This window comes from Quercus suber, unplaced genomic scaffold (genome assembly GCF_002906115.3).
Source record: "Quercus suber isolate HL8 unplaced genomic scaffold, Cork oak 2.0 scaffold_500, whole genome shotgun sequence".
Taxonomy (NCBI): Eukaryota; Viridiplantae; Streptophyta; class Magnoliopsida; order Fagales; family Fagaceae; genus Quercus; species Quercus suber.
The window spans coordinates 476,523-490,526 of record NW_027069949.1 but is presented as its reverse complement, the minus strand read 5'-3'; the positions used below and the strand labels follow the sequence as shown (position 1 = coordinate 490,526).

The 14,004-nt window shown below is 31.1% G+C and overlaps 1 protein-coding gene across 1 annotated transcript; it reads right to left on the bottom strand.

Annotated features, from left to right (window-relative positions):
- Positions 1-4,387: 4,387 nt before the first annotated feature.
- Positions 4,388-13,726, bottom strand: LOC111999491 (soluble starch synthase 3, chloroplastic/amyloplastic). Its single transcript, XM_065763260.1, has 4 exons — positions 13,312-13,726; positions 12,463-12,526; positions 11,983-12,380; positions 4,388-4,399 (listed from the first exon to the last, which is right to left on the bottom strand). The coding sequence occupies exons 1-4, from the start codon at positions 13,453-13,455 to the stop codon at positions 4,388-4,390; spliced, it is 618 nt and encodes a 205-aa protein (XP_065619332.1). The 5' UTR covers positions 13,456-13,726.
- Positions 13,727-14,004: the final 278 nt, after the last annotated feature.

The window sequence follows — 14,004 nt, the reverse complement described above, 5'->3', positions numbered from 1 at the left end:
TATGTACATGATAGCACGTCAATTTCATTCCATCAAACACAAGGAATTACAAATTTACAATTGATTTTAAAAAACATGGCAACTTTAGATCTATAAACTTCCAAATCATAATCATGAAATTCATTTTAAAGTAATTGGAGAGGATCATTTCAAAATAATTTTATTTGTGTCATATAAATTTTGTTTAGATGAACTTAAAGAGTATTAGGGCTATGCAAATAGCACTTTTAGTCAATAATTTAACTATCTAAAACCCAACCAAAAAATCATACTCCAGCAACCTTGCATGGCACCACCATGTCAAAATTTTGAAATCTATAGATTCTCGCCAAGCATGGTGAGGTACTATAGTTCAACATTTTGTTTGTTTTTGTTTTTTTATTCATTTTCCCATCCTATCCATCCAGTCTCTTTCTCTCACTCTCTCCACACACACACTCACAAAGAGAGAAACTCTGATTGTGAACCATGTCCTTAAAAAAATTTAAGTAATAAACCCTAACTATCACGCCCCGAACCTAAGTAAGAGCTAGGCACGTGACAACAGCCACACACTTAAAAAGTTTACACCTTACAAGTGTGTAAGGCCCTCTTAACAAATAAAGAATTATCCTCAAGAAAATTTCGTCGATAAAATTTAAAAATATCCTCAATAAAGCAATTCTCAAAAGATCCAAAGGACAACACAAAAGATAATCTTAGACATAAAAGTTCAAATCTTATTCCATCGATATCCTAACTTCACTCATGCGCACATCCCAGCGGAAGCCCAAACATATGCTACTCTTCCTGATCAAAATCTGAAAGGAGAAAGGGGTGAGTTGACAACTCAATAAGTAACCAAAATCCTAATAAGTTCTATCTAGCAATAAATTTAATAAGTAATAAAATTTAATATGAGTTTTCAACAGTTATAATATACTATGGGTTTTCAAAAAATAACTAAAGTAGTATCGTAGTCTTAAAATAATAAGTTGCAAATAGATCACATACTTTAATCTTACAAATATATCATAGATAGTTTAGAAAGTAGTCAGTTTTCCATATATCAAACTTATAACTTACAATAAGTTCCAAAAATACATAAGTAGTTTTAATAATCCAAAATAGTTCAAATACCCAAACATTTCCAAAATCACATATGTAGTTTTAAGGACTCAAAATAATTCAAATATTCAAACGTAATTCATATTATTAACAATCTTATGACTATGGTCACGCTATATCCCCGTGACTGGGCATCAGAATACAAATAAATAACCCCTATTGGAACAACCCCCATTGGTTTGGGTATTAGAATACCAATGAGGTATTAGAGTACCAATGAATAACCCCCATTGGTTTGGGTATCAAAATACCAATGAATGACCTCCATTGGCTGGGTATCAGAGTACCAATTAATAACCCTCATTGGTTTGAGTATCAGAGTACCAATGAACAACCCCCATTGGTTTAGGTATCAGAATCAATTCATAGTCAATTTGTCCATAATCATATATATGAAATCATAGTTTCTAACAAAAATGTATCTTATTTGAATACATATATACATATATAATCATATGTTCAGTATTCAAATATATTTGTGATATTTCTATATTCTTTACTTTAAATCAATATGGCTAAAGAAACACTTAAATAAAATAAATCTTATATTCAATGCTCATATTTATTTGTGGAATTCCTCTATTCTTTACTTGAAATTAGTAATACAATAGAAATAAATAGTAACAACTGTAAACAATTTTCGGTAGTTAAATTACACAAAGATGAAACCAATTAAGATAAGGTTACTTACCTCCAAAAGCTATTCCAAAAGAAACTTTTCCTTAACACTTCCTCTAAATCCTTAGATATCACCTCTAGAGTGTAGTCAGTTCTTCTCTACTTCAATCATTTGAGAAGTCTTTTCTCTCCAAACATCTGTCAGTATACGCTGACTTAAAATTAGACTATATAAACTAGGGTTTTAACCTTATTTTCTAAAAACCCCTTAGCAATATTAATTATAAAAGTTGACCACATAAACAAATTTACTTAAATACCCCTCCTTTTATTTTTTTTTTTTCCGGGTATTACATTCTCCCCCACTTAAAAGAAGTTTAGTCCTCTAAACTTAACATACCTGTGTCCTCAAAAAGATATGGGTATTTCTCCTTCATTTCATCTTCTAACTCCCATGTAGCCTCTCTCACAGACTGGTTCTTCCATTAAACCTTGACATAATGTATGGTACGACGCTTCAACTCTTGCTCCTTCTTGTCCACAATTTTAACTGATTGCTCTTCATAAGTTAAATCATCTCTTAATTTTAGAGGCTCATAATCCACTAAATGACTGGGGTCTGGAACATATTTCCTTAACATTGAGACATGGAAAACATTATGTACCCCTGATAAAGAAGGTGGTAAGGCGAGCCTATAAGCAACTTTACCCATCCTCTCCAAGACCTCAAAAGGTCCTACAAAACAAGGGCTCAACTTACCTCGAAAACCAAATCTCATAACTCCTTTAGTAGGTGAAATCCTCAAGAACACATGATCACCCACTTGGAACTCTAATTTCCTTCTTCTAACATCTGCATAACTCTTCTACCTACTCTGAGCTGTTTGGAGCCGCTCTTTAATCACTTGAATTTTATCTACTATTTGTTGTACAATCTCAGGACCCAACAATCTTCTCTCTCCAACATCATCCCAACATATAGGGGACCTACACTTCCTACCATACAAAGCCTCATATGGTGCTGCTTTAATACTTGCTTGGTAGCTATTATTATATGCAAATTCCACCAAAGGTAGATGGTTATCCCATGAACCTTTGAAATCAATTACACAAGCTCTCAACATATCTTCCAATGTTTGTATAGTTCTTTCTGAAAGTCCATTTGTTTGAGGGTGAAAGGTCGTGCTAAACTTCAAGTTAGTACCCATTGCCTTATGCACGCTCTCCCAAAATTGGGACACAAATCTTTGGTCTCTATCAGACACAATGGATGCAGGTGCGCCATGCAATCTCACTATTTCATTAATATACAATCTAGGGTCCGTTTGGATAGCACTTATTGTTGCTGAAAGTTGATAAAAACTGATTGTTGTTGAAAACACTGTAGCAAAATAATTTTTAAATGTGTGAATAGTATTGTGGGACCCACTTTTAATATTAAATATTGCGTGAACAGTGCATGAACAGTGCGTGAACAGTGCACGCACAGTACATGCACAGTAAATTTTGTCCCCAAAGTCAGCAAGTGCGGCCAAAAAAAAAAAAAAAAAAAAAAAAAAGAGAGAAAACGCAAAGCTGGAAACGCACCGCGAGTTTTAAGGGTGTAATTTGCAATTTAGCTTTTTATATTATATATATGTGCAGCAGTGTGTATATATATATATATATATATAATCTTGTTTTTTATAAATTTGTGTGTCAGTTTTTTTTAATAAGAAATAATTTGTGTAATTAAAAAAATAGATTGACATGCTTATAAAAGTATTTAATATGTTTGTTGGTAATATAGCATAAAAACGTTATAATGTTTTATATAATAGGGGCATGAGAGTGAACTCATATCAACTACATTTTTCATCCTCTTATTTTTCTTTCCAGCCTAATAAAAGATTTTTTTACCCTCCCAACCAAACATACATGGTGAAAAATAAAATCTTTTGGCAAAATGCAAATTGAATACTTTAAGTTTGACCAAAAGTTATTTCAGTCTTATAACTTTACTTTCATTCAATCAAGTTCTCTAAATTTCCAGTAAATTCAATTAATAATTCTCCATCAAATTTTATTCAATGTTGTAGTTAAGTGTCCAAAAAAAAAATTCTTCAAAATTTTTAAATTAATTATTGAAAAATATTTTCTAGATTAAAAAAAAAGAAACAAAAGTTGACAAAGATGCCTTAATTAAATAAACTTGAAATATAGAGAACTCAATTAAACGAAAGTAAAGTTAGAAGACTGAAATGAATTTTGGTCAAATTTAGAGGGTGCACTTTGCATTTTTGCCAAATCTTTTCAGACCTCTAAACATTTTTCATCCTTCCAACCAAACGGAGCTTTATGGGATACTTTTAAATACGTTTTAGTCACCTTCCTCCATCCAAATATAGAACCATCCAAATATAGAATTAATAAAAATTTTAAACGATGTTGAGTATTTTACTACATATAAGGCCATTCCAAATTGATTTTATTCTTGTCATCCGATTTGATAATACTTTTTTTAAAAGCAATGCAGATTTTTTGATAAATGAAAAAAAAAAATCTTGACTACAATTCATTTCTTGGAATTGGATATATCAAGGTGACAATTTGAGCTATAATATAATAGAATTATGATTGATGATGCCAAAAATCGTTAGTAAGCTACACGGTCCTTACGTGCTCAAGACAACACCTGCATAACACAAAATAAGAAGATATTAGGAGGGTACCAGTGTGGCACCGGCCAAATACCCTCTGAAAGTTAAGTTAAAGAATGTTCACAACTCTAGAGTGCCAGAACTGTGATAAATTATGCATCCCTTGGTTTATGAGGGTTTTGGGGTTTTTATAGTAGCATAGGGTTGACATTTGTTCCTTGGCTTAGAAAATTTTTCCTTGTGGGAGAGATCCTCTTTAATTCGCGTATCTTGCGGAATCCTTTCCTTGTAGGACTCCCCTTGATTGGAGTTAATCGTGGAGGCCAAGTAAGGCTATGTTAGACTCGTCAAAGGTTTGCTTATCCCCTTCAGCTTCCTTCCATCAACTTCTTATTCCATCTACATATTCTAGTCGTCTCGTTCAGATGTTTGTTGACCTCAATGTGCAGCCGTCAGCTTTGATATGGAACCGTCGCCTTTATACTCATTGTTTGTTTGTGAATGCGAGGCCGACGAGTTCATTAGGACCGTCACCTTTGCCTAATATAGACAAGTTTATCAATATTACAAAATTACCCTTATCAATGATCTTGATATTAGATCCTTTAAAATGAGGCCTTAAATGGTATCAAGTAGAATTGTTTGAATTATAATGAAAAATTAATTTTTAAATTGCTTCCATTTGATAGATGTTTGCCGTTCTCAACGTTCAAATTCATTTAGAAGGAATTGACTATTCAATCCATAAAAAGAGCTTTTGGATTGAGTTTATATCATTTTGTGTCTGTCTTCAAGAAAAAAAATATATCATTTTGTGTTTTACGTAGATAGGCAAATTGACATGTGATTTTCCTTCTTAATAAAAAAATGACATATGATTTTACTTCAATTAATTGGTCTGACAAATAAATAAGCACTATTAAACAATATTACATTATTTGTGATTTTCAACCTCTTAAAATAATGTTATCAATTCCTTTTTGATGGTGGGTTCTAATTAGGTTAACTGGTGAAGTTTACGATGGTTGAATAAGAGATTTGAGGTTCAATCTCCATCTACACCAAAAGCCAATTTGTGTCTTGGTTTGATGATAGAGCTATCATCAAGAGCGGACGCCATATGTTGAAACTATCTCTAAAAAAAAAAAAAAATTCCATTTTGATGGTCATTTCATTTTGTTTATTGAAACATAATATTTTGGTATTGTTTTGGGATTACCACTAATTATTCATCACGTTGTGTTTTATCATATAATTTAACAATTCAAAGTCAAGTAATACACCTTCTTAATGTCATCATTATAATTTATATAACATAACATGCCAAATATGATTAAATAAATGGAAAAAAAAAAAAAAAACATATTAGTAATAAAGAAAGAAAGAATAAATGTGTAAAGTGAATTAAAAAACAAATTCTTGGTATAAAAAAAAGTACATAAAAAAGAAACCTATCATCGGTGGGTTAAGCAACAAAAAAGAGAAAGAAAAAGTTCAAAAATAAATAAATAAAGTTTTGTTTACATTCCAGGCGAAATCATCATATTGGCCATAATTTAGTGGGTTGGACTAGAATGGTTCAAAATTTAGGCGGAAGTGGAATAGGGGGATGATTTGTATTGGTTAGCTAACTGAAATAGAATTCTTTGTAGAATAAAGTTTAGTTACAAAATTGGTTGGAATCTTAAACTATAACTTTACTCAATATCTTTTTATTAAAAGTGAATTTTGACAAATCTACCATCAGATTACATTTTCTTTTTATATTCTCTATATTTGCGAAATTTCTAGAAAATTAAAGATTAATAGCTATGTCATCAATAAATTATTTAAATTACAAGTTTTTATAGTTTAAAATTATGCATAAAATATAAGTTTATAAATTATATGATAAATAATATCTGATTGACATAAAATTTAACATGTGTATTAAGAGTGTAAAGAATATGTAATTCAACGGTTAGATTTTTAAAATATGTAGTAATGTTCATTTTAGTGAGTGTAGTTAAACTTTTCCCTTCTTTGTCCATTCCAATTGGAATAAAATAGATTGGAAAAGGTTTGGCTCCAAACTTGGAGAAATTATAAAGTCCTCTGGTGGACTACGTTACTTGTCCACCGTTTCAGTAAAAAACTTCCACTTGTTTAAAATTACTGAGTTAGTAATTAATTTATGTTTAAAAAAAAATTTTAACTAACAATTTTAAACAAGTAGAAGTTTTTTAGTGGAATGGTAGACCACATCACTTATGCACCATGTGAATCTTATAATTTCTCACAAACTTGGGGTTCAAGCATCCAACCACCAATAAAAAGAGGCATATACCTTGTTATATGCAATGCACATGACAAGTACAAATGTTATTTTTTTATTGGTGGTTAGAGTTCGAGGCTCTAAATGTGTTTGGAGCCAAACTTTGTCCAAATAGGACAACAATGTTTAAATACACAACTAAAAGGGGAAAAAGCCTCAACTTACTTTATATTAGTAGATAATTATATTATATTTATGAGAAATATTCTGAAATATCCACACTAATTTTGTATGATATCTCTAACAGTGAACTCTTTTATTTTTTTTAGAGAACTCCAACAGTGGACCTCATATAGAAGGTGAATATTGATTATTGCCTTATTTAGTATATTTTATTGTCGGTTTTCCTTTTTAATCACTTTAAATAGTAAAAATTGACATACATAACTACATCACATTCATCGGCAATTCATCATCATTTTTTAAATTATTTTCAATGTTAACAATGTTATACATATCAATAATTTTACTTACATTCACTAGTAACTCATATTATCAATTTAGCTACAAAATTAGTTGTAACTTTAATCTATAAACTTACTTAATATATTTTTATTGGAGATAAATTTTGACAAATCTATCATTGGATTACATATTCTTCTTATATCCTCCGTGCTCGCAAAATTTCAAGAAAATTAAAGATTAATAGTTATGTCATCAATAATAATATTAAATTACAAGTTTTTGTAATTTAAAATTATGCACAAAATATAAGTTTATAGATCATATAATAAATAATATCCGATTGATACAAAAGTTAACATGTGTATTAAGAGTATAAAGAACATGCAATTCAACGGTTAGATTTTCAAAATATATTGTAATATTTAATTTATTGAGTAAGTTTGTAACCTTTAGTTAAGATACAACTAATTTTACAGCTAAACTTTATCTTATTACAATAAACAATAACTAGAAACAAGGTCACTATCAAAAAAAATTTTCCATGATATTATGTGACGAGGTCGTATAATATAAGATAGCCATGTTGATTAGGATGGTAGAATTTTTCATATTGTTTGCTAATTGATTTTTTTTTATATATATACAAGGTTGTCAAAATTGGGATCCTACGTAGAATCGTGAGAGGTAGGTGAGATCGTAGATTGTAGGATTGGATCGTGGATCGTAAGATCCTATATTATTTGAGAAAAAAACAAAAAAAAAAAATATTGGTATGTTAAATAATTACTTAAATTATACATTCATTGATATAATTACCACACATCACTACATTCATTTGTAAGCATCATTTAAAGATGTCAAAAACCTCAAAATGTGACACTCTATTGAGATATTTTTTATTTGGGTCCAATTGACACTCACTTTACATTAAAATGGAAAAACTTGATCTATTGGGATTTTATNAAACATATTAGTAATAAAGAAAGAAAGAATAAATGTGTAAAGTGAATTAAAAACAAATTCTTGGTATAAAAAAAAGTACATAAAAAAGAAACCTATCATCGGTGGGTTAAGCAACAAAAAAGAGAAAGAAAAAGTTCAAAAATAAATAAATAAAGTTTTGTTTACATTCCAGGCGAAATCATCATATTGGCCATAATTTAGTGGGTTGGACTAGAATGGTTCAAAATTTAGGCGGAAGTGGAATAGGGGATGATTTGTAAATCCTCTCCATCTTTTTTCAATTGAAAGTTTTTAGTAATTTTTGTTAGATAATAACTTTGTGAGACATCTAATAATAACTTATGTCACATTAAATAGTAACTTTACAATATTAATTCTTAAGGTCTTCAGACCCAGACCGTTTATTGAATCGTAAAAAAGAGAGGTTTAAGGTTTTTAAGGTTGACTGAGGTTGAACCGTGATGACGTCATAATTAATTTAATAATTATTTAAATATAAATAAATATATTAAATTAGTATAAATAGAAAAATTAAATTAAATGACCTAATTAAATATAAAAATCTATTTTTCAAATCTATTTTTTCATATTATAACTTTCCCAGGACAAAAATAAAAAATATCATATCCTAAGCATACATAGATATAATATTTATTTATTTATTTATATGTTGATTTGTTAAATTGGTGATAGTAATATTGTAATAATATAGGAATTAGAAGGACACTTTGTAATTTTGAATTAAAATAATTATTTAATAATTATTTTATACTTAATTGTATATAATAATGAGTGCACCTGAGTGAGCCATGTCCTCAATAACTAGTGGAGGCCTTATACATTTTTATTTATTTTTTGATTTCTTACTCAATTTGATTTTTCTTTTGTATTCACCGGTGGGCTGGATTGACAATCATCAAATGCTTGTCACATATCAATCCATCAATAGTCACATCACGAGCTCAACTACAAAAATCTAATGGCTGAAACATTTTGCCATCTTTAATTCAAAAATTAAAAGTTTTCTTCTTACCCAATGTAAGTCACATGAAAGGGCCTTGGAAACATAAAAAAGAATTCAAAAGAATCAACACAAACACAAATAGAGAGAAGGTGAGAAACAGAAACCACAGCAGTGGAGACGGAAAGAAGAAAGAGAAGAAGGAAAAAAAGAAGTAAGAAGAAGAAATAGAATTAGAAGACGAAGATGAAGGTGAAGATGAAGGCCGTGACTGGCAATTTGTGTTGGGTTGCTAGCTTGTTGCTTCAACTTCGCACAACCCCTACTCTGTCATCTTCTTCTTCTCAGTTTGTTTTCTTTTTCTCTCACAAATCTTTGGATTCCAGATCTGAAAAAAGTCCAAAGTGCATGCCGGCCAAATCTTTAATTTCAACCTGTATTTGCTAAAAAAAAGGAACCGCGAGAACCGTGAGGTCTGACCGCGGTTTGCAAGAGTCCCTGCTTTTTTCCTATAGAGCGATTTTTAAGACTAAAAGAACCGCAAAAATGAGAGGTTCGAGGTTTTCCCGGTCGGACCATACGGTCCGGTTCGGGTTTCAAAACCTTGGTTAGTATGTTAACTGTGACAATGTTCCGTAAGACAACTATATCAAATTTGATGGCCAAAATGGCAAAATACCCCTTTTGCTGAAAAGTTCCAACAATATGCCCCATGTCTAAAACTATTTAGGGATATGCCCCTATTTTGAAACTCGATTTTACCAAAATTGAGTTTTAGTGTGGAACTCAAGTTCTATGAACTCGAGTTCCTTGAAAATATTCAAGCGGAACTCGAGTTCCACAAATTTTTTTTTTTTTTTTTAAGTTTAATTTGGCTATAACTCGATTTTCTAAAAATCGAGTTTTACATTGAAACTCAATTTTAGAAAATCGAGTTTCGAAATAGGGGCATATGCCTAAATAGTTTCAAACATGGGGCATTTTGCTGGAACTTTTCGAGGAAAGGGGTATATCCCCATTTTGGCCCAAATTTGATAGTACATTATGCAACGTCATGGGCTAACATTTTCTATGATTTTGTGGTTACTTTTTGTTTATATTATCGTATGTTAAATATTTTTTTTCCCCTTCTAATTTTATGATCACTTTGGTGCTATAAAAAATAATGTCACAAATGAGAGTGGCTTCGTCCCATTTTATGGTAACTTATGTCACATTGATCATTAACTCTACAGTTATATAGCATTTCTAAATTTGTTTTTAATGTTTGGCTATGGTAGGGTCTCAACAGGACAACTACATAAAATATTATGGTAGATTCAGATATGTTGCATGCAATTTTTTTGGTGAAAACAACATTTTAGTCCCTACATTTTGAAGTTACAGTCAATTTGGTCCCTACATTTTAGTAGCAGTCAATTTGGTTTCTGTTATTTTCAACTTGTAGTTAATTTCGTCCCTACCATTAACTCACTAATGAAAAATGTTTACGTGGCAAACGGTTTACCTTGTTGGTGTACATGTGGCTAACATAATAAAATAAAATCAATTAATTAAATATTATAAAAGCCACATCAGCATTTTAATAATAAAAGAAATCCATGCCAGACAAAAAAATTCTGAAAAGATTAATTAAAAGAAAAAAAATTAAGAAAATGAATTTTTAAAAGAATCCTCACTTTCTTTTATTTTCTTTAGAATTCTTGCACTTTCTTATTTTCCAAACACAATATACCCAGCAACACCCAACACCACAATATGAAATCAAATCCCAATACCGAGTGTATAGCCAAAAAAATCCCACAATATGAAAGTGAGGATTCTTTCAGTTGAAGGAAACAAACAATTTGAAGTTCAATGGAATATGATAAGGAAAGAGACATAAACGCTTCTCTTCTACATCAGTTGTCCATGGTTTATCCTGACTGCCCCCCTGCGACTACTATTGCATCTTTTTTGGGTGGCTTTCAGTTTTCTAGCAAAGCGAGTATCAACGAATTTCCAATATTTTTGATGAATACAAATTTTGACATTTGATTCTTTGTTCTCACAAGAGTGCTTGATTGGTGGCAGTGAAAACAAGCTTTCCGGGTGTCGGTAATCTGCAAATTTTGACATTGGGATTTTTTTGGCTAAACACTCAGTATTGGGATTTGATTTCATATTGTGGTGTTGCTGGGTATATTGTGTTCGGAAAATAAGAAAGTGCAAGAATTCTAAAGAAAATAAAAGAAAGTGAGGATTCTTTTAAAAATTCATTTTCTTTATTTTTTTTCTTTTAAATAATCTTTCCAGAAATTTTTTGTTTGACATGGATTTCTTTTATTATTAAAATGCTAATGTGGCTTTTATAATATTTAATTAATTGATTTTATTTTATTATGTTAGCCACATGTGCGCTAAAAAAGCAGATCATTTGCCACGTAAGTATTTTTCGTTAGTGAGTTAATGGTAGGGACTAAATTGACTACAAGTTGAAAATAACAGAGACCAAATTGACTGCTACTAAAATGTAGGGACCATATTGATTGTAACTCCAAAATGTAGGAGAAATTATAATATTCACATGGTGGACAAGTGATGTGATTCACCATTCCACTAAAAACCTTCCACTTGTTTGAAATTGTTAGTTAGAAATTTTTTTTAAACAGAAATTAATTATTGACTCAGCAATTTTAAACAAATTGAAGTTTTTTAGTGGAATGGTGGACAAATGACATGGTCCACCAGAGTACTCTATAATTTCTAAAAATGTAGGAACTAAAATGGTGTTTTTTGCTTTTTCTTTTTTTTCCCTATTTTTGGTCACTTTTGGCAAAAAGTAACAAGGTAGCATATGATAGTAACTTTGTTGTATCTAATAATAACTTATTTCACATTGATCGTGATCAGTAACTTCGCAATTTGATGGTAGCTATATATATATATATATATATAGAGAGAGAGAGAGAGAGAGAGAGAGAGAGAGAGAGTGCTGTTTCTATCTTCTGTAATTCTGCTAAATCCTCATTGACCCTAGCAATGGTTCCATTTTTCACCACTTGATTTTTCAAAGCAATAGCTGATGATTTATTTGCTGATGATAATTCATTGGCTTCCTCAGTTTCAGAAATGATTTCTTTCTCAGATTTATCCACTCGAGAATGTTCAACCGCCCACTCTTCCTCAGTATCAACTTTCGTTTCAACGGTTTTCCTGTTGGGTGACACATGCTCACTAGATGTTGGAGCAATTGACAACTTTTTCTCTCCATTATTTATTTCGTCCCTTTTTTGGGTGCTTGTTCCCACCGGTGTTTTTGGCGTCAATCCCTTTGAAGCAGGGCCTTTAGGCCTTGCATTTGACATTTTCTTTGATCTCCTCCTTGGAAAATCTACCAAGATGCAGAACCAGAACTTAATAGAATAAAGGATCAAAATTCAACTTTGAACCAGAACAGAACAACAGCAACTAACCTGAACTAGCAATGATCCGATATGAAACTCCACCTCCCTGGCACTCCTTTCCCCATGAAGAAGACTGAAACCAAAATGTATGACTTCAATACGTTCAGAACAAGAATGAAGTAGTATGAAAACAACCCCAGTTCAATAATTGGAATTATTTTTGAAAACAAAAAACCTACCATTAACACTCAATCAATTGTAATTTAATGGGGTAAATTACACCAATCCCCCTTGAGGTTTATCAAAATTACACTCCCCTCCTTGAGATTTCTATAAATTCAACAAAGAAGTTCATGCCCTCCCACACCATTACTTCCCTAAAAAAAAAGAAAAAAAAGGTTTCATACTCAGTTGAAGGAATGTCATTTCATTCATAGTTTGGGTGGAAATCAAAATTTATAAAAAATTGAATATTCCTTTAGGAAAATGGCCTTATATGTTGCATTTATACATACACGTAGGGGGGGGTGTCATTTCGTGAAAGCTCAAGGAGGTTGGTGAAATTTAACCAATTTAATTTCATTACCTAATGAATCAATCATTTAGTGAAAAACCATAAAGGAAAAACAAAAACTTCATCAACAAAGCAAACGTTCAATCAATTGATCAACAAAGAGCCCAGAAAACAAAACTCACCAAGTATATCATATCTTTCATGCATAGAACTTGATTGAACATTTTACAAATATCCCATTTGAGATTTAAACAAACCCACAAAATCTCTAGTAAAAAACCAATCACAAACTCTTACTGGGTGCTATCAAAATCAAACACTACAAGAACCCATTGAAACAGAGAAACAAGGAACACCAAAAAGGGTTGCAAAAAAACAAAAAAACAAAAAAAAGCAATAATAACCTTTGAGAAGTGAGTGACTCTTCCATGAGGAAAAAACCCAAGAAAAGGTTGGAGCTTTAAGTGGCTTCTCTGATTGAACACTGTTCTGCAACTGCAACTGCAACTGAAACTGAGTGGCCTATGTACTTGCAAAGCCACCTCCATAACTGTGTTTTTTTCTGTTTTAAGAACGTTCTTCAAGGTTCTTCTTCTTCTTGTACTTGTTTATGAGTCAGTGACCACAGTTTAATCAGAAAAAAAACATCCTTTGATTGAGGATCCCAGTATTTGATCTTTCAGTTTCTCTATGTCTGCGCATTGTAAATAATTAAATAAATAACAAAAAAAAAATAGATTTTTTAAATTTTAAATAATAGGATGACACTAGAATGTATCAGGCTAAACAGCAAAAAAAAGATCCTAGAATTTCAACCATATATGAGTAATGTGTTATTATGTTTTGATAATGTACATGATTAATTTCTATGTAACATTAATGACTGCTGATGCGCCTATGTAGGTTTTTGATGAGGAATTGGATGGTGGAGATGAATTTGGATCAATGGTTACTGTGGATTTGGGTGTGGATGGTGACATATAAGTAGCTAAGCTAGAGAACTTATCGAAAGGCTAATAGTCCGTGGTAGGATACTCAAGTGGTGTTGGTGAGGAGAGGCATCTACCAGGAATTGACACATCAAATGGGGACATGCC